Raw genomic sequence first — 26871 nt, forward strand, 5'->3', positions numbered from 1 at the left:
TCTTGCGCGATGTTTGTGATGTGTTCAGCGATGATCCCCCTTTATGGTGTGGGTGTAGGGGTTTGATGAAGGTGGAAGAGGGGTTAGGGTTATGCAACAAAGAAGATAGAAGAATCGCCTACATGACGTCAGCTAAGAGCTTCTCTCTCCTCCCGTTCAAAACTTTTCATCCGTTTTTTTTTTTTTTTTGAGAAAGGGACATACTGCTATCTGAAAGTAGTAATAGACATATAACAATTTGTGGTTTACTTTTGCCATTTGCCCCCTAATTAGTACTCCTACTCTATAGGCTTACACAGTCCCATTTTCCGAAATAAAACAGCAAGTCAGGTGTAACGTAAAAATGATTAACAGATAACGACGAGATTTGAAAACTATTCTTTTCCTCTCTCTCTCTCTCTTTAAACAAATAAAGTCCTAAATAGATAGATCAACAACCAGACAGCCAGCCAGCCATCCAGCCAGTTTGGAAGACAATTAGGGCAAAACCCACACAGAAAAATTCACCCTTTTGATTAATATTTGGTTCATTCTAGATCTTGACTACAAAATCAACTTCAAACGAACTAATCACTGAGGTTGTTACTACTACTACATTTCAATTTTCAAGTTATAATTTGATTTCAAAATATTTTCCAAATGTTTGTGTTTGATTGATTCTGCATCTGTTTTGAGAGCAATTAGGGCAAAAACAAATAAGAAAGTCTGTTTTGTTGAAGATCTATAATAAAGTAATTTCGAACTTGAAATTGTTTGTTTGACCAGAGTATAATGTGGAAGCTTAAGATAGCTCAAGGAGGAAATCCATGGCTTAGGACTTTAAATAATCATGTTGGAAGACAAACTTGGGAGTACGATCCGAATCTTGGAACAGAAGAGGAACTTATGGAGATTGAAAAGGCTCGTGAAATTTTCAAGAACAATCGATTTGAGAAAAAGCATAGTTCAGATCTACTCATGCGAATTCAGGTCAGCTTTTGCTTGTTTTTTTGTTCGATTCATTGTAGATTGGTTTCATTTTAGTTTTGGTTTAGATGGATTTCTTCAAAATGAAATTTTATCTGGTTTTGTTGATTTTTGGTAAAATGCATATGATTTTGACATAATTGATAATAAGCTGCTATATACCCATATTGATGGTTTGTGGTTTCTGTTCCATTCCTTGAGTAGAATTGCAGGAGAGAGAGAGAGAGAGAGAGAGAGAGAGAGAGAGAAGGAGTTATTTATCTTCAATCCATTAGACATTCAAGTTATTGGTTGCTCTAAATTTCCTTATTAAGTTCAGTTCATATTACATAACTAATGTTCCAATATCATGGCAGGGCTTTAGTTTAGTATGATGTAGTTGAACTTTAGTTTACGTTTCACACTGGCTCCTCTTGTTTGTCACAATAACCGTCGGACCTGATGCTGGAAAGAGTAACTCTTTCAGAGTGAGTAGTCGAAACAAAATTGACACAGTTTCTACATTTTTCGTCAGCGAAAGCCATTAATAGAATCATGTGGGTATCCTTGGAGCTTCCAAAATATCACTTGAAACCCTATGTAGATGTTTTTGAGATCTTTCACGTTGCATAGTGTTTTTGGTTAACTAGAGGTTCATGACATCACTTTAAACCCCCCAATGACCATTCTCAGGCAAGCTTATAAATGTGGGTGGAATTCATTGGTAAATCTCTCATTCTACATAACAGTATTGGTTAACCCGAAAATTTCACACGACTTACTGAGAACTATAAGAGAATATAAATTTGGCCCTTGATGGAAGTTTTACTGCTTTTATGAGTTGAGACTTGAGATTGGTTTGCAAGAGGGTACATTCAGCTACCTTACATTTTCATTTTGCCTTCCGAAAAATAGTTCGCGAAGGAGAATCCGTGTAATGAAGTCTTACCTCAACTGAAAGTAAAAGATACAGAAGATGTTACTGAGGAGGCAGTAGCTACCACCTTAAGAAGGGCTGTCAGTTTTTATTCAACTATACAAGCACATGATGGGCACTGGCCAGGGGATTACGGAGGTCCTATGTTTCTTATGCCTGGTTTGGTAAGTGCTAACCCCTTAAACATTTAAATTTGCTCTGATCTGTTAATGTATTTCCTGCTTTTGGGAGTTTTTTGTTTGTCTTCTTTTGGGCCAGGTTCCGGTTTTTGTGTTTCCTTGTGCTCTTCAATGCTTCATGAATACTAATTTTTTATCAGACTTCTTAAATTTTTTTTGTTTATGGTTCATCTTTGTTTTGTTAATTTCTATGATCAAAGAGTTCTGGTTTAGTTCTGTAACATGTGGAGACTTTTTTTCAGACTTATGGGTATTTCAACTTCTGCAGGGGAGTCATGTGATGCATAAACAGAAAATTATCTCTAAACTACCATCTGGTTGTTTTCTTGTCTGCAAATTCATTCTTGGATGTATTCTTTTTCTTTCAACAATGTGTCCTGTAAAATCTTTCTTTAGTAACCATCTTAAGATAAATGGTTTTACATACGAGGAGCAAATTTCGAACCTGTGACCCCTTATAATTCTTTATGTCATGCATTCATTTTGTGATTTCCTGTGTAATCTCTCCATGGCCCACTTACACTGCTGTGCTACTTATGTTAAAATGCAAGTGCTCTTTCTACTTCCTACGTTAAAATATTTCCCTGTAGTCCTCTTAAATTATAAAGTTCAGGAATAATTTGGCTTCTGATGTTATTTGATACAACAGGTCATTACTCTACATATTACAGGAGCGTTGAATGCAGTTTTATCTCCAGAGCATCAAAAAGAGATGCGCCGTTATCTTTACAATCATCAGGTATACTTTTCATTTTTTTTTTGAAGATTCGTCGGGCACAACTTTCTACTCCTATTCCAGCAATTGTTTTTGGACTTGCATATCTTGCGTCTGAGCTTTTCCTTGTCTAACAATATAATATACTTCTGCATCTTTCTTTATCTTAATATTTTTGAATTCTCCATGAAGTTGTTGAGAATTCCTATGTGATGTGTTTGTTGTATGAGGAGCAAACACTGAGTAGATGTTGGCTCATCTGAATTGCAGAACAAAGATGGGGGTTGGGGTCTACATATTGAAGGCCCAAGTACTATGTTTGGTACCACCCTTAATTATGTTACATTGAGGTTGCTTGGAGAAGGAGCTGATGGCGGGGAAGGGGCGATGGAGAAAGGGCGTAAATGGATTCTTGATCATGGCAGTGCTACCGCTATAACATCATGGGGAAAAATGTGGCTTTCGGTACATAAACTTTGTTTTTTTTTTCTTCTCTTGGAAGTAGCTTCACTTTGCTCATTTAGTTTTTATCTTTTCCGTTTGGTCACTTATTTCTTAATGGTTACAGGTTCTTGGAGTTTTTGAATGGTCTGGCAACAATCCGCTGCCCCCAGAGATATGGCTACTCCCTTATATACTTCCTATCCACCCAGGTTTCTACTCATTATTTCTTCTTATTTTAGTTTGAGTGACCAACAAATATAAAATATTTGAAAGAACCATAGATTTCTGAATTAGGAATCACTGTTACTCTGTCCTGTTCACTTTTTTGCACAAATTAGTGCAGTTTTACATGGTGACTTGCTTGAGTAATAGCCTTCTGGGTTGAACTTGACTTTTTATATTTAAATCCTTGGAAGTTCTAATTTTACAGGAAGGATGTGGTGTCACTGTCGGATGGTTTACTTACCAATGTCATATTTATATGGGAAAAGGTTTGTCGGTCCAATCACACCAGTAATTTCAGCTCTGAGGAAGGAGATCTTTGCGGTCCCTTATCATAAAGTAGATTGGGATCAAGCACGAAATATGTGTGCAAAGGTAGGTATAATTTTTGTTCTGAAACCCTTCTTGCTTTCAAGAGCTAAACGTTTATGAATTGTATACATTATGTTTTCTGTCCATTGACAGAAGATCCAAGGACCGAGTATATTTAGGACAATGTCCTCCCAATGTATTTCATTAGATATATCACTTCAAAACCCTTCATATAAAATTAGGAGAGGACAGCTACAAAATTCATTTTCTAAGAAGTTCGTATCGGATATAGACAAATATCTATTAAGGGGCCATAAGAGACATAGGACCTTGTTGACACTTGCTTGTGGTTCAACTGTTCAACTACAACATTGAAGAATTTCTAATTTCTTGTTGCTTTTCCTATTTGTAGCTTCCATTTTTAGGATTTTCGTAATTGTTGATAGGTAGTATTTAAGAGGTCATGGTCTGTTAGTTTTGGTAACTTTGTAAATCACGAGGGCATTAGATATCCTCGGTAGTTATTTTCAGGAGTTTGCGGAGTGTTCTGATGGAGTTACTTATGTAAGGAGCTCTCCACGAATTTTCAAATTAGGAATTGGATATAAATTTTTGTTTAAGTTTGTTTACGAGATATGATTTTTGACTATGAATTTAGAGCACAAGTTATTCAGTATCTCTACTTTAAAGATCGCAAACTTCGGTTGAAGCTTTCATTGATGTGTGCACATCAGGGACATAAAGGGGAAATATTGGTATCTATCTTACTAGTAAATTTATTAAATGTATTTGTATCAAAATGTAAAATATGTATATAGTATTGTAGTGGATGATAAGAGAAGAAGCTAGGGGTTTTAGAAAAAAAAAATGTAACGTTTTATAACTTCTCCCTTAACAACTAAAAAAATACTAAACTAATAATTTTCTTGGGTTTGGATACTTAACTGAAATCGAATTATATCGGGCAGACCATAATCACCAAAAATATGGTGAGATATTGCTTGACATTCATCATATCTTACTGCACTTGATATGTGCTCTATATGCATATATCTGGTTCAGAAAGCGAAAATTTTTCAATCAACTTTCAATTTAATTAGAATTTAGAACCATGTTATTTCTTTCAAGATAATCTAGAAGAATAAAGATGAGTTTGGACAATGTTGTGGTCTCTGTGGTGGTGATATTGGTAATGTTGATGGTCAAGGTAGTGGTCGTCCATGGTGCTTTGGAGGAATTCACCAAGCTATATATATTTTGGTTAACAAAAGTATTTTCTACTGATCGAGAGTGATAAAATAATTGATTATTTAGGTCAATGGGACTCGAAAGAACTTCAAATGCTTAAGGAATTAACTTTCTTGTTGATTTATTTACTTATTTATTCTTCTTCGTTATTCAATTGTACTTCATTCTGCAGGAAGACCTATACTACCCACACCCACTAGTACAGGATATTCTTTGGGCAACTCTTCATAAGGCTGTTGAGCCTGTTCTAACGCGTTGGCCAGCAAAGAGGTTGAGAGAGAAAGCTCTAGTCACAACAATGCAACATATCCACTACGAAGATGAGAATACGCGGTATATATGCATAGGACCTGTAAACAAGGTATGCATGGCAGGGTTGTCGTTGATTGTCATTCTTACTATGCATATGACTTTGTTCATCTTTAATGCTGATATGTGAAGTGATTGTTTAATGAAAAAGGAAAAGAGAACATAATGCACTTCTTAACTACTTAACTATAGCAATGCAGGGAGCAAGTATTCTTTTCACCAACTCAAGTGTAATATTTGTTCTTGCTATATAACTGATTCTTTGAACTAGTAGATTCTCAAGAAGTTTAGACATCCGTAATAGTAGTTTGAGGACTCAGTAGAAACGGTTGATTTCAGCAAAAAACAGTGAAACATTCCAGCTTTGTACTTGCATTACTGCTTTTCGTAGCACTTCTTAATAAGTGACCATCTTATTTTAAAATTAAATAGTAGAAAGAGAGACCATTTTACCAGTTGCAATAATAACACCAGAACCTTACACGACCATTTTACCAGTATTTAAACACTGGGTTTGAACTTTGAAGTTTAAACATTAGCGACACTTCTTATTTAGTGGTAAATAATATTCTCACTTGTTTTAGATAACTAAACATATATTAATTGAACTAATATATATAAATTATTTTCATGTACACCCAATGGTTATGACCAAGGAATGGAATTTAGACAAATTTCGGTGGTTGCGATATATTTCGAAAATTCATATTAGGTGCATGACATCACACTTGCAACTATTTCGTGTATACTTTCCACCGACATTAAGGAAATTTTAACCAAACTTGTTGGAAATTACGAAATTTCCACTGGTGGAAATTTCGACCAACATAATGGAAATCTAGCAAAAAACCCAGAGAAACTAAAACTAAAAACACATCTCATTCCTTCATCTTTTTCATCTTAATTTTCTTCTTGCTTTCTCGTGGATATCTCTTGATTTTTGTGTTATGTTTTTTTAATCTATATGATTGATTTACCACCTGACTTAACTGTCTAAATTGATTTTTGTGGCTATACCTTCTCAAACTAACAGAGTTTGATAACTATTAACTGTTAGAACTAAGAATGTTATCTTTTGGTATTGTTGTCAAGAAGTTATTCAATTTATCCCCAATTGTAACTGTGTAATTGTTAAGACCCCCTCAAACTAATAGATTCTGAATTCTGTTAATCCTTTATATACATCACGTTTATGCTTCATTATGGTTTAGTAATCTTGTTATATACAATTACATCATATTTCTATTATTTCGATGGATTTGTAAAATTTCTAGACTAACCAAAATATTTCTACGAAATATTTCAATTTCCGGACTGACCAAAAATTCTATCATAACCGAAGTTTTATTCCTTGGTCATGACCTGCTTCCTCCACTTTAGGTATTAAATATGCTGTGCTGCTGGGTTGAAGATCCAAATTCAGAAGCATTTAAACTGCACCTTCCAAGAATACATGATTACTTGTGGCTTGCTGAAGATGGCATGAAGATGCAGGTCAGAAATTGCATTATTCTGTTTGTACGTCTATATGAGTGTTACTCAGGTTATGGGTCCCACTGTAGACTAGAGAATTAGGCTTTATTTCCCTTCTTGGTGCATAAAGGAAACTAAAGTAACTTTTAACCAACTCCAGGGATATAATGGAAGTCAATGTTGGGACACTTCTTTTGCTGTTCAAGCAATAATCTCAACAAACCTTTTTGAGGAATATGGTCCAACTCTAAAGAAAGCACATGGCTATATAAAGGACTCACAGGTTTTCCTTTTCATATTCTTGTAGCTGCCAACAGATATCAGGATTTGTATCTCAATCATTGTTTCTCACAATTTTCTTTTTCAAAATTTTATTTGTAAGGTATTAGAAGATTGCACCGGGGATCTTGATTTCTATTATCGTCACATTTCCAAAGGGGCATGGCCTTTCTCAACTGCAGATCATGGATGGCCCATCTCAGACTGTACCGCTGAAGGATTGAAGGTAAATCATGAAATTGTCTCTCTTCATCAATTAACCGTCTTAGAAGTTCCCCTATTATTATGCAGGCTGCTCTTCTCTTATCAATGCTCCCATCAGAAACTGTAGGTGAGCCAGTCAATGCAGAGCGGCTTTATGATTCCGTGAATGTCATCCTTTCACTGCAGGTAGTTTGAACAGCCTTCTCAGATTTGCATAACATGCTACTTGTGTTTATAAAAGGGCCTCTGTAGTCATTGACGCTCAAAACAAACACTGGTTCATTCATCTATAGCAATAGCTATTTACAGCAATGAGTTTATAGGCCTTCAGTATTGATTTGACCTAATTCTGTATTTTTATTGTTTAACTTCATTTTTTGAAAATTATACTTCCCCCATACCATGAACAAGGTGCTTTATTTGGAGTATTCTGTGAAGGACCTTAAACATGTAGGGTAGGTACCTTTTAAACTTGACTGTGCACCCAAATTGCACGATTCTCTAGCTCAACGTTATATGTATCTAATGTCCCTAGGAGAACCACGTGAGGCACTTATAAGGTCCAACCACAAATAGTCCAGACTCTCTGACAGGAATAGCCCCGCGTGATTATAATTTTTGGCTCAGGGAGCATCATAAGCATTTTTATATCCAATTCTGTAGTAACCTCAAAGACTGGAAAATCCGATTCTTACACAAATACTGGAAATCTTGGAAGAGCAAAGCCTAAATGAAGAAAAAGACTGCAGTTTAGAAGGAAGACCCTACGGTGAAGTGCTACTGTAGGACGAACGAACCCAGCCAAAGGATAGTGATTGAGTGAAAAACAGTGATATGGAAGAAACCATTACTCCCTACGGTGAGCTTCACTGTGTGGGCAGCACGAGTTAACAACTTTCCTAAAACAGAGATTCCTAAGTGGAGAGGGTACAGTCTGCCAGCTGATTCACTCTATGCAAAGAAAAGAAAAAGATAACATAACACCTATTTGTACATCGCAAGGTGCTTATCGAATTACTTCATCGAAGCCGTTAAAAACCAGTGGTGCACCCCATTCTCAGTGGACCAAGCAATGCATCAAAGGCCGACTCTAAAAATCCCCAAAGGAAGAAAAAAAATTATGGATAATTATACCCATGGCGATCATTTGGAGCCCAAGGATAGAAATGATAAGATCTTCAAAGACTCAAACCTAAAAGGTACTCTAGGAGTAGAAGATGTAAAAGGTCTATTGTTTCATTCTAGTAGGACTATGAAATGGGCAAAGTCGAAATCATACTATGATTTTGTTTTGGATTGGGAGGTTTTGATGATGTAACATAGTCCCCCCTAGTCCAGTGTACATTCTTTTTCAATAAATGTTAATTCAAAGTTTCAAAAAACAACATTCACACAATGACAACCTAACGATCGGTTTTACTTATTTTCGTCTTTCCAAGTGTATCAATGGTGCCAGTGATTAGAGAATAGCTCATTTAACTTATTATCATGACTAATAAGTTAAGTTCTTCCATGCATGACATGAAAAGTAAATCATTAAAAGGTGTGTGCTTCTGGATAGTTCTGTCTATCGTCAATTTTCTCCTGCTGCTTATTTGGGCCCTGCAAATATATCGTCATATCTACTTCTTACACACTTCCTGGATAGCCTACCTATAATTTACATTTGAAGCTTTCCTAACATTTGGTTTTGTCCGTGTACCATTTGTCCAATGATATTATTTGTTCTTTCCTTCTGATCAACAGAATGATGGTGGTGGCTTTGCAACATATGAATTGACAAGATCCTACGCGTGGTTGGAGGTAAATATTTGATATTCCAAGCCTTAATGTATTACTCTTCTGGCAATCTATATTCCAGGAAGTTTCTCTATGGATTTAAGTAATGCGGAATAAGATACATTTGTTTTCCATATTTCCTATTAAGTTGATTTGTACTTATGAGTCTGTAAGCAAGTAGTAGTAAGGCATTATGTTTCTTGGACACGACTAGTTTTCTAGGACATGGTAAGGTTTGATGGGGGAACATTTTGAAATAAAATTATAGATGCAGCCTGCCAGTAAGAAAAAAGATTATTAAAGTGCTAGAATAATTAGGATTGCTATTTATGATACTCATTCTCAACTTCTCCGTGGACACTAACTTGCAATTTTTAATAGAGAAAATACATCAGTGTTCCCTGAGGACTTTTAGGATGAGATGCTTCTAATTTTAACAGACCACAACATTTACTACTGAATCATTAAACAACATAAATATCTTTGTTATCTTGCAGGGTATTTCTTTACATTTCAGCAATTATGTCAGGCACTTGCACCCATTAAGAACATAATCCTACTTATTTTATGTTTGCAGTTAATAAACCCTGCGGAAACTTTTGGCGACATAGTAATCGATTATCCGTAAGATATTAGCACCCTGGAGTATCTACTTCCATTTTTGAATGTTCTAAGTGACTCTTAAGTATAACAACCATGTAGGTATGTGGAGTGTACATCTGCAGCTATTCAAGCACTCACATCATTTAAGAAATTATATCCTGGACATCGGAGAGATGAAATACAACAATGTATCGACAAAGCCGTTAAGTTCATTGAAAAGATTCAAGCACCAGATGGTTCATGGTCTGTTTCTTTATTCCTCTTTTATCCATTCAATAATCTATTCTTGTGGTTTTACTAATGTTCATGTAGTATTTTGTAATGCATGATGTTTCAAATTAGCTGAATGGATGTTAGAATCACATTGGTTATGATTAGATTTTTCTCTACAAATTATGTTTAAAAATGGAAGCTTACTTCATTTATATAACTATTTTCAATAGGTATGGATCTTGGGCTGTATGTTTCACCTACGCCACATGGTTTGGAATAAAGGGATTGGTCACTGCTGGAAAGACCTACAAAACTAGTTCTGCCATCCGTAAAGCTTGTGATTTTTTGTTGTCGAAACAGGTGGCTTCTGGTGGTTGGGGAGAGAGCTATCTTTCTTGTCAAAAAAAGGTTACAATTTCAATCCTACATCAAATTTGCGTGTTGTTTTCATGGCCTCAAGTTTATCCATCTTTAATCATGAGCCATAGTCTTCTCTCTTCAATATTTGCAGTTTTTTTTGTATAGATAGCTTGCTTTTTTCACGCTATCTATTTCTTTCACTTACTGCATTTCACCTAATCATCTTTAGATTGCTTCTATTTCTTTTATTATTTCCAGAAGAAATCAAACGTCTTGTCATTCCTCAAATACTTGAAAATATTCTATGCTTTGGAATTAGTCTATTTAGGTCAGCCATAAGAGCATGTTTGCATTTGCATTGAATCATTTGGGTTGGGCGAAAAGGTTCAAATAGTTATGGTTCTAAAATTACTCCAATATTTTCTACCTTTTCCGGCTAAATTATGTGGCCTACTAGTTGATTCATACAATATTATTGGATCAAAATCGGTAATACCAAGCATGTGAGCATGTCTAATACTTGAAGTTGCATAACGACTCCATGACTAAGATAAAGAATACAACTAGTAAATTTTTCTTCCCCAATTACTTCCCGCATGACAAATCTCTTTGATGCTTGTTTAAACAGGTCTACTCGAATCTTGAGGGTGATCAAAGTCATGTGGTAAATACAGGATGGGCTTTGTTGTCTCTCATTGATGCTGGTCAGGTACATATGAATCTCTTTACTTTCTTTTCCTACATATCCACCAAAAGTTAATTGCATTAAAATAAAGAAATGCATCAACTCCCACCTGAAACCCCCCTTCACGGTTGATAAAGGGAACTCTAAGCTTTTGTTTCTTGTGTTTCCCATACTACATTTTTTTTTTCTAAATGGCAAATAGCACTCTTATGTTTTCATGTTTTCTTTCAAATCCTTGTTGGAGCAGGCTGAGAGAGACCCAACTCCACTTCATCGTGCGGCAAGAGTATTGATAAATTCACAAATGGAGAATGGTGATTTTCCACAAGAGGTAACTTCTGACCATTTCACTCCTAAATCGGTCTTTACTTCAAGCACATTGAGATTTTTAAAAACCTTAAATCTTTTCATCACTTTTTGACCTTCTCCAATCATCCACAAGGCTATCTATGAAGATCCTCACCTCACAACATTGATCATCTTACAAATAAACAACTACATCATTCCAAAACAAATTTGCCGGTCACGTAACGTAAATTTTTAAGCAGTTGCCTTCGGATTCGGCTTGGTACATGTTACCCTTCAAACTATATATATACTTAGTCATTGCAATAGTTGTTGTACAACAAGCCTCTGCATGATATTAGCCGATTCCAACTACTTAGATCATCAATTTACAATTTCTGTCAACCAACATTTGAGGAGATCACAGTGATTGATAAGAATTATCTTAATGTTAATGAAATGACCCTGAAAAAGGAATTCCGATGGAACCCACAAATAGAATATAGAAGCAGCTGTATGAAGTTTATAATTTGATTTTAATCGAATTGCTTTTGTGTGCTGGTTACAGGCTATAATGGGAGTTTTCAACAGAAACTGCATGATCAGCTACTCTGCTTACAGAAACATATTTCCTATATGGGCCCTAGGAGAATACCGATGTCGGGTACTACTGGCTCACTGAGAAATATCTGCATTTCTTGTAATTGTTTCTCACCAACTAGGATTTTGTGGAATTTTGTTTGTAATTGGATTATGTCTATTGAACTCCACCTTGATTCTCAGAAATCTTGGAAATTATGAATAAAAGCTGTCCTCATGGTGTCTAGGAGTTACCTATTTTATCCTGGAGTTTATCAGGAAAGATATGGATGGCTAAAGTAAACCTATGCTTTGAGATGATTACTCGATGCTCGAAAATATTGGTATTTATATTTTTAGCGCCTTTTCAAATCAACATGTTTGGTTGGTTGTAAACTTGTAATTGCCACCACAGGGAAGTAGTAAACCAGGTAAAAAGACGTTTTTGAGTTGGAAACCTGATTTTTGGACTAAATTTATGTTAACAAAATTAGTTTGGTAGTTCAAAATTATTTACCACTTCCTTCCTCCTGATATTGTTTATCAGAAACTTGCTGGATTTTGTACATTTATGTGATGTTTTCGGTTAAAATAACAATAATTTGGATCGTTATGACACTTTTTCGGGTTCTATAAGTCTCTGGGTTTTATTTTGTTGTTGAGTTTTTCTAATTTAGTACTGCATAAGCACTCTAAGTAACCGCGGTAGAATCACCAAGGCCATGTTTCGCGCGGGAATGAAATGTGATTAGAGGGAATCATATTCCTATAATGGGATTCCTGAATAGGAATTCAATTCTTGATGGATTCTTAATATGGTGTTTGGTTCGTATAAGCATAGGAAAGTAAATTTTTGTAAAAGTTCGGCTATACCCTCACTTGAAATGTATAAATTACACATCAATTTTTGTAAAAGACCAGTTATTCATAAGGATGGAGTGAAAAAGGAATTGACACTCTTCTCTTTATGAAGCTTTTTTGCTCTTTGAAACTACAATACAAGGGAAGTATCTTCGACATCTAATCAACACAATTTGTGGGTCATCTTGGTTAAAAAGACATTAAATTCTATTGACACCACTTATTTTTTCAAATGATTCCAATGCAAATCCATCCTAAACTCATGCAACTTGTTGCAAAATCTACAAAAATCTAAGGGAAAAAAGAGAAGTTTATGAATCAGCTTTTACTGAAGAAAGTTTTGTTTGTTGTGTAATATGAGTGACCAAATTGGCCATCCTCTGACTACTAGGAGGTGGGAAGTAAGTAAGAGGTGAGAAGTAAGGAAAAAGTGGTGGGTCCTCATATATCATTTCTTTATAGGTGAAGGCTTGATGTGTAAGGAAGAAGAGATGAGATGTTTTGTACACACTCCAACTCATCACATGCATCTTATCTTGTGGGTTGTTATATATCTTAAGTTGGTGATTTTGTTTAGAGAGAAAAAGATAAAAGTTAAGATTACATATGAACATTGGTTAAACTTTAGTTAAAGCTTTCACCGTATACTTTGTTTTATATCCTCTCTCCATCTCATAGTTATTATTCTACTATAATCTAATACGATATCAACAAGATAGTCTCTAGTTATAGAGGAGGTCCCATTCAACTCAAGCAGACTATCTAGACTTTACAGGTGACTTGTAACTTTCCAAGTTTAATATATCGAATCTAACAAGTGTTGATTTTACAATCCTCGAATGGTCGGGGGTCAAACTATATCACTTGGAAGCTTGAAATAGAAGCTCATCAGGAGGCTAAAACTAGAGAAAATCATTTGCGAAGGGAAAAATGAACCTCTTTACAGACACTCAACGACCCTAATTGTGATCCGACATCATTTGTGTGAAGAACTTAAATTAGAATGTTTCAGTAAAAAAGACTCACTTGTATTACGAAAATGTTTAGAGAACCGATATGGTCATTTAAAAAAGGTTATTTTACCGAAGACCCAAAACGAGTGGATAAACTTGCGCCTAGAGGATTTCAGAATAGTTTCTGAATATAATTTTGTCTTAGTTAAGATAACTACAAAATTAGGAAACTGTGATTATCCTATTTCGGAAGAACAAATGTTAGTGAAAACATTTTTCACTTTTCATATATCTTACTTGAATTTGCAAGAACAGTACAGGAATAGAGGTTTTAAATGTCATTAAGAACTAATTACTTGTATGCTGGTGGCAGAACAAAATAATGAAATTTTAATGACAACCCAAGAAGTCCGTCCAACTGGATATGTTAATTTTTCAGAAACTTACTCCACATTCGTCTTTACTGAAAGACTGGAACAGAACCAAAAGAGTCGTGATCGTGGAAACTACCACCACAAAAATGCGGAGGAACGTGGTCGTGGTGACGATTAAAATAAAGATAACAAAAGCGATGGTTACTGTTCTAGGGGGCGCGGTCGTGACTAAAGCCGAGGCCGATGGATAAATAACTCGGGTAACAGATAGAAATCATATAATTGGCAAAATAAAGGAAAGAAGGTGGTAAATGAACCTTCTGAAATGAAGAATCAAGCATGTTCAAATGTGGTATTACAGGACATTAACAAAAATATGTAGGACTGCTAAACATCTAGTAGATCTTTATCAAGCATCTTTGAAGAAACATATTTTCAATGTAGAAACAAATCATATGAAAATCGACGATTCTTCATGTAACACAAGATTGAATGTATCTGACTATTTAGTTGGCGATGTAGAAATATATCTTACTGAAGTCAGGATCGAGTAAAAAACAACAGATTATGATATTAACCTGGATATAGATGCACCATTGAAGAAAATGATATTTATGGTAATGGATATGAACATATTACTTGTAATCAGTCAGATCAATTACTTTATGATGAGCTTGATAAAATGGTAGGTCAAATTCATAACTCTCCTTAATAGTGTTTTCTAATATTTTTAGTTATTGCGACTTTTGTATTATATCAGTGTTTTACTTGTGAGTTTTGTATAACTATATGATATATATAAAATTTACATGTTCTCTATCGGCATCTTATTCTTATTTTTATGTTTGTTAAGGTATGAATTCTAGAGGTACATTTTTTAGAGATGATGAAGATATTTGTCTGGTAGACATTGGATCCACGAATTCCATCTTTCGAAGTAAAAAATACTTCTTGACTCTAAAATTGTTTAAGGTTAATGCCATTACTATCGCTGGTTCATTCAGTCTCATTGACGGCTATGGCAGAGCAATTATAATATATTACCAAGTGGTACGAAATTAACCATTGACGATACATTGTATTCAAATAGATCTTTAAAGAATCTGTTAAGTTTTAAGGACATAAGTCGAAATGGTTATCATCTTGAGAGTATGGATGAAAATAATGAAGAATATTTATATACAGGAAATTGGGTCGGAGCCCCAATTTCATGTTTTTTTTGTCAAAAAGACAAGTTATCTTTTTGTCCTTTTAGTCCCCATATATAATTTGGAAATAGGCTTGAAAGACAATTCAAAAAGCACTCCCATTTTTAATGCCGAAATTGCCCTTAGAATCTCAGCTTGCGAAGCTTTGCAAACTGGTTTGCAGAATCTCAGCTTGCGAAGCTTTGCAAACTGGTTTGCACTGCTTTGCAATCTGATTTACAGAGCTTTGCAAACTGGTTTGCACTGCTTTGCAATCTGGTTACAGAGCTTTGCAAACTGGTTTGCAGAGCTTTGCAATCCCGTTTGCATTGCTTTGCAATCTGGTTTGCCTTGCAATGACTTTGCACACACTTTGCAATCACTTTGCAATCTGATTTGCAGAGCTTTGCAAACTAGTTTGCACTACTTTGCAATTTGATTTGTCTTGCAAAGCTTTGCAAACTAGTTTGCAATCTCGTTTGCAAACTGGTTTGCAATCTGGTTTGCAAACTGGTTTGTACACTCGTTTGCAAACTGGTTTGCAATAAGGTCAGTTTCGTCTTTTTCCTACATTAGATTATTTACAAAAATGCCATAGGGAGCTGAAGCCTACAAAAAGTTGATAAATCCTTTTTAACCAAAACTCAAATTTTTTAGGGAGTTTTGGCCAAATTTCCCATTTTACTTCAATTGTTTCGGGCTGGAAGCACGATTTAGAGAGACTGGCGACTCTCTGTTCAGGATTGTATATTACAAGGATGAAAACGATTGAATCTTATGTTGTCATGCATAAACCAAAATTTTTATGATCCAAGTGTGACGACACTTTGACATAACGGGTTGGGACACCCAGGATCTACCATGATGAATAGAATAGTTCAAAATTTTTAGGGACACCCATAACAGAATCAAAAGTTTCTGGAAAGATGGGAGTTTGCTTGTACACCTTGCTCGCCGGGAAATTAATTTAAGACCATCTCATGCAAAAGTTCGTATTGAATCTACTAAATTTTTTTAAAGGATCCAAGAAGATATATATGGTCCTATTCACCCACCATGTGGATCCTTTCGATATTTTATGATATTGATTGATGCCTCTCCGAGATGGTCATATGTTAATCTTCTGTCTACTCGAAATAATGCATTTGCAAGGTTACTTGCCCAAATTATTCGATTACGAGCTCATTTTCCTGATTTTTCGATTAAATCCATACACCTTGATGGAGCAGGTGAATTTACATCAAAGGCTTTTGATGCGTACTGTATGACAATTGATATTTATGTTGAACATCTTGTAGCTTATGTTAATACTTAAAATGGTCTAGCAGAATCATTCATAATACACATACAATCGATTGCACGACTAATGTTGATGAGAACCAAGTTGCCTGTTTCTACATGGGGATCTGCAGTATTACATGCTGCTGCTTTAATCCGCCTACAACCTATGACGTCAACATTCTCCTTTGCAACTTGTTTTGGGTCATCAACCAAACATTGCGAATTTGCGTATTTTTGGATGTGCAGTGCATGTGCCAATTACACATCCTAAACAGACAAAATTCGGACAACGACGTTTGGAGATATATGTTGGTTTTGATTCACCATCTATTTTCAGATATCTAGAACTTATGACAAATGATACTTTTACTGCAAGATTTGCAGATTGTCATTTTGGCGAGACAACTTTTTCACCATTAGGGGGAGAAAATTTGTCCACAGTGAAAAATAAACAAATTGAATTATGTTGGAGTACACAAAGTTTATCTCATCTCAATCCTTATACAAATCAGTCTGAGCTAGAAGTGGAAAGAATAATACATTTGCAAGGCATTGCAACCAGCTGCATTTAATGATGCACGAAGGTTAACTGAATCATATATACTTGTTGCAAATGCTCATGCACTGATTGATATTTCATATGGGAGGAACAAGTGAAAATGTTATAGCAAATGAATCTTCTAAGACATGTCCGAAACGTGGACGACCCATTGTATCCAAAGATATTGTTCTTAGGAAAGGGAAGAATAAATTATAGAGTAATAGTACTCAAGAAAAGACTAGTAAAGAAAAATCTACACCCACTGAACCAAAACCAGCTAAAGATGATGACACCCTTGATGAGGGTGAAGCCTCTGAAGAAGCTATAAAACATAATAATGAAGAAATTTCTATAAACTTTGCATGCACGAGAGTTGTGTGGAATAAATATGGAACAACCATGAACGATATATTTTCATTTACTGTGGCCACTTAGATTCTCAAAGAGTCTGATGATTTTGAACCACACTCTATTGAGGAATGTCCACAAATATTTGATTAGTGAAAATGGAGAGAAGTAATTCAAGCAGAATCAAACTCTCTTAACAAACAAGTGTTTTCGAACCCGTAGTTTTGACAACCAAGGATGTGAATTCTGTTGGTTACAAATGGGTGTTTGTTAGAAAGTGTAATGAAAATAATGAAGTTGTCTGATATAAAGCGCGACTTGTGGCATAAGGTGTCTTCCAATAGCCTGGATTCGACTATGAAGAAACCTTTTATGGATGTAATTACATTTAGATATTTAATCAGTCTAGCAACTCAAGAAGAACTCGATATGCATCTACTATATGTCTACCGCATATCTATATGGCAGTCTGGATAATGAAATTTACATGAAAGTCCCTGATGGTTTTAAATTACCTTCAGAAAAACCATGCACTATGTATTCACTTAAATTAACTCGTGATTTATATAAATGACGAATGTCGTACAATAGCCTAAGTGAATACTTAATCAAACAAGAATATATAAATGATCCTATTTGTGCATGCGTTTTTATTAAAAAGTCATACACTGGATTTGTTATCATTGTAATATATGTTGATGACATCAACATTATTGGAAGACTGAAAGATGTATCTGCTGATGTCAAAAAATGTGCATTCCGTTATATCAGCATGAAACAGGGAGTTGATGCATGACAACCTCCGTTGTGATGAATATTCCGTTATATCAGCATGAAACAGGGAGTTGATGCATGACAACCTCCGTTGTGATGAATACTTAATCAAACAAGACTGAAAGATGTATCTGGTGATGTCAAAAAATGTGCATTCCGTTATATCAGCATGAAACAGGGAGTTGATGCATGACAACCTCCGTTGTGATGAATACTTAATCAAACAAGAATATATAAATGATCCTATTTGTGCATGCGTTTTTATTAAAAAGTCATACACTGGATTTGTTATCATTGTAATATATGTTGATGACATCAACATTATTGGAAGACTGAAAGATGTATCTGCTGATGTCAAAAAATGTGCATTCCGTTATATCAGCATGAAACAGGGAGTTGATGCATGACAACCTCCGTTGTGATGAATATTCCGTTATATCAGCATGAAACAGGGAGTTGATGCATGACAACCTCCGTTGTGATGAATACTTAATCAAACAAGACTGAAAGATGTATCTGCTGATGTCAAAAAATGTGCATTCCGTTATATCAGCATGAAACAGGGAGTTGATGCATGACAACCTCCGTTGTGATGAATACTTAATCAAACAAGAATATATAAATGATCCTATTTGTGCATGCGTTTTTATTAAAAAGTCATACACTGGATTTGTTATCATTGTAATATATGTTGGTGACATCAACACTATTGGAAGACTGAAAGATGTATCTGCTGATGTCAAAAAATGTGCATTCCGTTATATCAGCATGAAACAGGGAGTTGATGCATGACAACCTCCGTTGTGATGAATATTCTGTTAAGTTAAGTGAGATTCTGCCGAGTGTCTCTGTCTGCAGTTATGATTCTCTGCTTCTTTGCTCCTACTCCTCGCTCCTTTGCTCCTGTTCCTAGCTTCTTGCTCCTGCTCCTTCCTCCCGTTCGTCTGTTCCCAAGGGGCGGGAAACCTGCAAAGGGTTCGAAAACCGCTCCGACGCTCAAGACAGCCAGGGTGCTCTTTGCAGTAAAATAATGAATATTGATTGATCCTTTTGGGGGCGAGTTGTGAGAACTCAAAGTTCCTTGTGATCTTTTAGGGTTTTTAGATCGTGTCCTTTGAAGGACGATTTGAGGGCCTTTTATAGGCTTAAGAGGCATCAGTGATTTCCGTGGAGGGAAGTTTTCCCTTTGTGTTTATCTCGTATCCAGGATAGATGAAAGTTCTTAAGTTCAAGGATCTTTGGTAGATATGCTGCCGATGTCGTAGATCTTTGGGGAGAAGTTTCCTCTCTTGGATGCGTGAAGTCCAAACTTGCTTAAATACTTAGAGATTTGTAACCGACTGAGATCTCTGTGGAGATTCTGGGATTAAGTCGGTAGGTTGCTGGTGAGCTTTGCTTCCCAGTTCTGGGCCTAAGGCATTGACCAAACCTACGTGGACCCCCCTCATTTCTTTAGAAACCACAGGGTTGATCCGTTCATGGCAAGGGCGTTACAGGGCTGGTTTCCTCTAGCCGACCTCCTAGTTAGAGGAGTACGTGAAGGATCGTCAAGGGTTCAGCTGACCTGTTACCTTAAGCCGGGTTGACCCGATGGACTTCAGTTATAATCTTGACTCTTCAGACGTTAGTCAACGTCTTGACATTTTATGCATCATCACGAGTCTCACCACTCCTTAGTCGAAAGTAATAAGACTGAGGAGTAGAAGTAACCTATGTTTTTAAACATTGAAGATCCTGCAGCCAGAGGGTTTACCTGGACCAGAGCTGTTTTGAGAAGCTTGGTCTTTCCTTTTGGTTTTCCGGAGCTACACATTCCCGAGCTGATTTGTACCGAGCCGCTCAGGGTGCTTTCTAAAATCTTGTTTCTAATCAGTACTGATAAGGTCTTCTTTACTTGGCTATTTTTGGCCAGAGCTGATCTCAAAAGGTATTTGTTTTTTCTTAGACGAGGTACACGTCTTTTTTCTTGTGTGACACGTCTCGGGCTCTGCTAGAGCGAATCAATTTTCCTTCCATGCGTGATTCTGTGACGTCATAGGTTTGATCTTCTGATCGCGCATTTTTTATGATAATCTTTTGGACAATTGCGCACAATAGCTCTGTTGCCATGTGTGGACACGTGGCGTTTTGGTGTGGAGAAACCAGCGCGTCTCCTCGAGCTCTTCTAACGCCTCATTCGAATTGACCGTTTCGAGCCGCGAGTTTCTCTTAGTCATTATGACTCTGCGTGTTCCCGAGATGCGTTTATTCTTCTGTCTTAATGATTTTCGTTCGTTGGGGAGATCCCTTTGTGACTATAAATAAAATCTTCTAGTTCCTGATGTCTCATCAACGCTTTCCCCTTGTATTCTTCTCTTGTTTTACTAAACTTTCTAATCTCTGTTTTCAATTACTGGAATTTTCAGATGAGGCCATTGTTCCAGTTTATGCTTGGTGTTCTCTTTGGTGATGTTTTTCTGATGATGGAGATAGTTAAAGGGTAACTTTTCCAATAATGGTCGTGGTAACCCTATCTGCCATATTGGGGAGTTCCACAGAGGTGTGTGGTAACCAGTGCCACCTCCAACTGGGATGCAGAGAAGGTGACGGAGGTGGAAAGAGGGTTATTTCTTCCTTGGTTGTCTTTTCTCTTTGGCAGTCCTTTGGAAGGTGACTCTAGATGGCCTCTCAGCTCTTTTTAACTGAATTATGTGACTGTTCTTCTAGCCTTTCGCGTTTTTTGGTTTTTTTTCTTGCCCTGTCTCTTCGTTTTGTGGGTTTTATATCCACCTTATTTTTTTTCTTTTGCAATTTCTTTTGTAATAGATTTGAATGGTCACACTCTTCTTGATATATTTTGGTTGCAATTTCTTCTGTAATAGGTCCTGCTTTGAGAATTAAATAGAATCACCTTTTTCATTTTCTGCTGTCCCCTTACTTTTTTGCGCGTAAGTCTATTAATCTTCTATTTTCCATCCGTTTCAGTTTACCGCGACTCTTCGATGGTCGTGCTCTGTTCATGACTGCCGTTGTGTCTTATAAATAAGCCTGCGAGTGCAGTACGAATGCTCTGTGATTTTTGCTATGGATATCCTGATGGTTAATGGGACTCTTCCTGTTGGTGACATAAGGGTGACCTTCTACATGTCTCTCAACGACGGTGACTCTTCCACGAGCGCATCCGAACCTGCCCTTTTTCGGTCGTCGGTGATGCGGGAGCATCGGAGCTAGATCAACCCGAGCTGACCCAAATAGTTCTGGATCATGAAACAGGTCTGGAACAAGCAACGTTGGGATACGAAGATATTCCTACCCGGGGTCCGAGCGTTACTTTACTGAAGCTGGACCAATCAAATGGATAATTATGGTCTTTAAAGAAGATTCTCGAATACTGGAAGAGTCATTTTTGTTTTATTATCAGCATTAAGTTTAGTCTAGTCTTTCTATATTCATGCATTTAAACTAAGATGTTTCCAATGTATCTAGTTTATATGCATTTAGACTAGCTTTTATTTCCCAATTTAATGTATTCTCCTCTATATAATGAGACTTATTATAAATGGAAACATCAGAAAACGAATTTGAGAAAACATAGAGTCTTTGTGACTTTGGATCTGTTTAGATCATTTCCTTTATCCTCCGGTTTTGGAAGAGCCATTGGTGGTGGATTTCGAGCGTCTTTATCATCTGGTGGTGGAAACTTTATCCAGGTGTGGTGTTAGCTCAACCGGTTTTTTTATCACTTTGTGGTGGCAACTTTATCAAAGTGTGGTGATCTGGGTCTTCCTAGTTACTTGTTACGATTTTACCTTCACTTAGTACTCACGCTTCGGGCAAAACGCATCAACTGGTATCAGGGCTATAATTCTGGTTGGTGGAGTGACGTTATTTACCCTGTTTTATCGAAAATGGAATTTCCAAGAGGATCGACTTTCGACCAAGCACACGCTGAGCGTATTGGTAGAGAAATGGAGGAAATGAGGCAGCAAATGCAGCAAATGGTTCAGGCTTTTAATGGCATGAATATGCAAGTACCGCATAGGAGGCAACGAGGAGACGATGACCGTTCATCTTCTAGCAACGACGAACGTGTTTCTCTTAGTTCTGATTTTGATCTTAGTGTTAGGTCTGGACATGGGATAAGGAGAAGAGACAATCGTCCACAACAACAACATCGTCAAGAAGAATTCAAAGTTGATTTTCCTGATTTTGAAGGTAATCTAAATCCAGATGACTTTCTTGATTGGTTAAGATCAATGGAGAGGGTATTTGAGTATAATACATATGACGATGAGAAGAAGTATAAGATAACAACATTAAGGCTGAAGGGTTATGCTAGCCTTTGGTGGGATACTCTTAAGTCGCAACGTTTAAGAGAAGGCAAGACTAGAATCAGGTCTTGGGAGAAGCTGAAACAACTTATGAATAGGAGATTTTAACCCGATGATTACAAGTAACAATTTGTACCTAAAGCTTACACACTTGCAGCAAGAGAAGAGGACTGTAGAAGAGTATACAAGAGAGTTTGATCTTCTGCAATTACGGTGTGATGTTCAAGAACCACAACAGATGACTATTGTACGCTTTGTACATGGTTTGAATGATGAGATTGCAACCAAGGTAGAGCTGCAACCTTTCTGAACTCTTGCTAACGTTAAGAAGCTTGCTATCAAGGTGGAGAAGCAGATAAAAACGAGCAAAAGGCCATATACCAGACCTTACAATCCAGTTTCTTCTTTGATTCCAAAAGGAACTGTGAAGACTAATGTTAGTAGCAGCAGCAAAAAGCCAAAAATTCAGAATTCAGCAAAACCTATGGACTTGAATTTAAAGAAGAAGTGCTTTAAGTGTCAAGGATTTGGGCATTTTCAGGCTGAATGTCCTAATCGAAGAGTTATGACAACTCAAGAGATTGAGGAGATTAAGGAAGAGCTAAGGCAGGAATATCATGATTTAGAAGTTGCTAATCAGAAAGTTCACGAGGAAGATGATGAAGTCATTGAGCAACCTGATCGAGGAGAATTGTTGGTGATTCGAAAGGTGTTGCATTCTGTTCCTAATACAGAAGAAGAGCAACGAGAAGCTATTTTCCAAAGCCGGTACACAATCAAAGGAAAAGTCAGCCGTTTGATCATTGATAGTGGAAGTTATACTAATGTGCCATCTAGTACACTTGTGGAAAAGCTGAGTTTGCCAACTACAAAGCATCAACAACCTTACAAGCTGAAGTGGTTGACTGATGGAAGCAAGTTGCAGGTTTCTAAACAGGTAGCAATTTCCTTTTCTATTGGGAAACTACCATGATAAGGTGGTCTGTGATGTTATTCCAATGGATGCTTGTCATCTATTGCTTGGCAGACCTTGGGAGTTTGATAGAAGAGTTGTACATGATGGGTACAAGAACACTTATTCTTTTTATAAGGATAAGAAGCACATTACATTGGCACCATTATCACCTACTATGTGTGCTAAATCTGCAGCAGAGAAACCCAAAGAGAACATGTTTTTGGGTGAAACCAAAATCATGAAGAAGATGGGTAAAGGCAAGGAGGTCTTTGCTTTGCTGGTGGTTGAAAAGAATGGCGGAGCTGAAGTGATTTCTCATCCATTGATGCAGAAATTGATGAGTGAGTTCAGTGATGTTTTCCCTAAAGATTTACCACCTGGTCTACCTCCAAACAGAGGTATTGAGCATCAAATTGATTTATTTCTAGGTGCACCTTTGCCAAATCGTTCAACTTATAGATGCAATCCAGAAGAAGCTAAGGAGTTGCAGAAATAAGTGCAAGAGTTGATTGATCGAGGGTATGTCAGAGAGAGCACAAGTCCATGTTCTGTACCAGCTCTGTTTGTACCAAAGAAAGATGGTTCGATGAGGATGTGTGTAGACAGTCAAGCTATTAACAAGATAACCATCAAGTATCGTTATCCTATACCTAGGTTGGATGACATGCTAAATGAGCTGAATGGATCAAAGGTATTCTCAAAAATTGACCTAAGGAGTGGATATCACCAGATCAGAATGAAGGAAGGTGATGAGTGGAAGACTGCATTCAAGACGAAGAATGGACTGTTTGAATGGTTAGTCATGTCATTTGGATTATCCAATGCACCCAGCACTTTCATGAGACTTATGAATCAGGTTCTGCGTGATCTAATTGGAAAGTTTGTGGTGGTTTATTTTGATGATATTCTTGTCTACAGCAAAACTGAAGAAGAACATGCTATACACCTCAGGGAAGTTTTCAAGGTGTTGAGAAAAAACAAGCATTGTGTTTCTTGGTTATATTGTTTCAGATAAGGGCATTTCAGTAGAAGCTTTCATGGACTTGCCTCATTCTGTAGATGCTTTGTGAAGAATTTCAGCACTGTCGTGACACCACTAACTGAATGCTTGAAGATGGACAAGTTCGAATGGAGCAGTGCTGCCCAAAAGGCATTTGAAGTGGTGAAACAGAAGCTATGCGAATCACCTATTTTAGCACTTCTAGATTTTAATCATGTGTTTAAATCGAGTGTGATGCTAGTGGAGTTGGTATAGGAGTTGTTTTAATCCAAGGACAACGTCCCATTGCTTATTTTAGTGAGAAACTTATAGGGGCACAGAAAAACTACTCAACCTATGATAAGGAGTTTTATGCTATTGTGAGAGCTTTGACTCATTGGGAGCATTATTTAAGGCTAGGTCAGTTCGTTTTGCATTCTGATCATGAGGCACTGAAGTTCATAAATGACCAGCACAGGTTGAACAACCGACATGCTAATTGGGTAGAATTTCAGCAATCCTTCTCATTTGTGTCAAAGTACAAGGCTGGAAAAACGAATATTGTTGCTGATGCACTCTCAAAAAGGTATGGTTTAATCTCTATTCTGGATTCTCGGATTATGGGATTTGATTTGTTGTAGACTTTATATGATGAAGACCTAGACTTTACTGAAGTCTATAATGAGTGCAAAAAGGGAGTTACAAATCAATACCATTTGCAAGATGGATTTCTTTTTGAAGGAAACCAGCTCTGCGTGCCAAGGAGTTATGTTCGGGAGTTGCTGATTCGTGAAGCACATGGCGGAGGTCTTTCTGGTCATTTTGGGATCAACAAAACAGTGGACATGCTTCAGGAGCATTTCTTCTGGCCCAAGATGGTACGAGATGTTCATTCAATCATAGAACGATGTGCCACGTGTCAAAGAATGAAAAGTCATTTCCAACCAGGTCTGTACACTCCTTTATATGTTCCAATACAGCCCTGGGATGATGTGAGCATGGACTTTATTGTGGGACTACCGAGAACTCAGAGGGGTAAAGATTCTATCATGGTGGTAGTTAACAGGTTCAACAAAATGGCCCATTTTATTCCTTGTCACAAGACTGATGATGCTAGTATGGTTGCTGACTTGTATTTTAAGGAGGTTGTACGCCTTCATGGTATTCCTACGACCATTGTTTCTGATCGTGATTCAAAGTTTTAGAGCTATTTCTGGAAGACTTTGTGGAGATTACTGGATACTAAGCTCCTTTTTAGTACTTCTTGGCATCCACAAACTGATGGTCAAACAGAGGTGACAAATAGAACCTTAACTACTCTTTTGAGAGGCTTGATAAAGAAGAACTTGAAGGAATGGGATCTGAAGCTAGCTCAGGCTGAGTTTGCTTATAATAGGTCAACAAGCTACACTACAAGACATTCACCCTTTGAGATTGTGTATGGTCTTAATCCACTTACTCCTATTGACTTGATTTCACTACCTTTAGGGGTTTAAGGCAGATTTCGAAGCAAAGACAAGGGCTACTACAATGAAGAAGCTACATTAGAATGTTCGGGCAGAAATTGAAAGAGCCAATGAGAAGTACAAGAAAAATACCAACAAATTAAAACAGATGTGCTAAGTCTTTTGAACCAATACACCTAAGAAAGGAGAGGCTTCTTTTAAGATACTTGAGAAGTTTGGTGATAACGCTTACAAACTAGAGCTTCCGGGTGACTATGGTGTTTCGGGTACTTTCAATGTGGGTGATATTTCTCCCTATCTTGAAGACGAGGTGCTATCAGATTTGAGGACAAATCCTTTGCAACCTGGAGAGCCTGATGCGGGAGCATCGGAGCTAGATCAACCCGAGCTGACGCAAATAGTTCTGGATCATGAAATAGGTCTGGAATAAGCAGCGCTGGGATACGACGATATTCCTACCCGCGGTCCGAGCGTTACTTTACTGAAGCTGGACCAATCAAATGGATATTTATGGTCTTTAAAGAAGATTCTCGAAGACTTGAAGAGTCATTTTCGTTTTGTTAATCAACATTAAGTTTAATCTAGTCTTTCTATATTCATCCATTTAAACTAAGTTGTTTCCATTGTATCTAGTTTCTATGCATTTAGACTATCTTTTATTGCCCCATTTAATGTATTCTCCTCTATCTAATGAGGCTTATTATCAATGGAAAAATCAGAAAACGAATTTGAGAAAACATAGAGTCTTTTGTGAGTTTGGATCTGTTTAGATCATTTCCTTTATCCTCTAGTTTTGGAAGAGCCATTGGTGGTGGATTTCGAGCTTCTTTATCATTTGGTGGTGGAAACTTTATCTAGGTGTGGTGTTAGCTCAACCGGTTTCTTTATCACTTTGTGGTGGCAACTTTATCAAGTGTGGTGATCCGGATCTTCCTAGTTACTTGTTACGATTTTACCTTCACTTAGTACTCACGCTTCCGGCGAAACCCATCAGTCGGATTTCTGGTTTGCCGTCGTGGAGTAAGTCGGCTGCTTGCTGTAATTGTCAAGGCCTCGGTGGACATCAGCGGC

At 36.9% G+C, this 26871-nt stretch overlaps 1 protein-coding gene and 1 pseudogene across 1 annotated transcript; both read left to right on the forward strand.

Moving 5' to 3' along the window:
• The first annotated feature begins 40 nt into the window (after positions 1-40).
• LOC147531773 (cycloartenol Synthase-like) lies at positions 41-12167 on the forward strand. Its single transcript, XM_086647469.1, has 19 exons — positions 41-578; positions 766-969; positions 1861-2046; positions 2711-2800; positions 3047-3241; positions 3345-3429; positions 3651-3817; positions 5175-5363; positions 6692-6805; positions 6945-7067; positions 7167-7289; positions 7355-7453; positions 9014-9070; positions 9624-9670; positions 9749-9892; positions 10093-10270; positions 10851-10931; positions 11155-11238; positions 11761-12167. Exons 2-19 carry the CDS (start codon positions 772-774, stop codon positions 11872-11874), a joined length of 2274 nt encoding a protein of 757 aa, XP_086503595.1. The 5' UTR covers positions 41-578; positions 766-771; the 3' UTR covers positions 11875-12167.
• A 9810-nt stretch (positions 12168-21977) lies between these two features.
• On the forward strand, positions 21978-26230 carry LOC147531774 (uncharacterized; annotated as a pseudogene).
• The last annotated feature ends 641 nt before the right edge of the window (positions 26231-26871 follow it).

This window comes from Eschscholzia californica, unplaced genomic scaffold (assembly GCF_041429995.1).
Source record: "Eschscholzia californica isolate CP2 unplaced genomic scaffold, dmEscCali1.0.p SCAF_6, whole genome shotgun sequence".
Taxonomy (NCBI): Eukaryota; Viridiplantae; Streptophyta; class Magnoliopsida; order Ranunculales; family Papaveraceae; genus Eschscholzia; species Eschscholzia californica.

Excerpts from the sequence above, each read along its gene's own strand:
- LOC147531773 (XM_086647469.1), top strand. The coding sequence starts at position 772 with ATGTGGAAGCTTAAGATAGCTCAAGGAGGAAATCCATGGCTTAGGACT. Across the intron at positions 2,801-3,046 it reads GTTATCTTTACAATCATCAG|AACAAAGATGGGGGTTGGGG; the intron begins GTATACTTTTCA and ends TCTGAATTGCAG. Across the intron at positions 5,364-6,691 it reads GCATAGGACCTGTAAACAAG|GTATTAAATATGCTGTGCTG; the intron begins GTATGCATGGCA and ends CCTCCACTTTAG.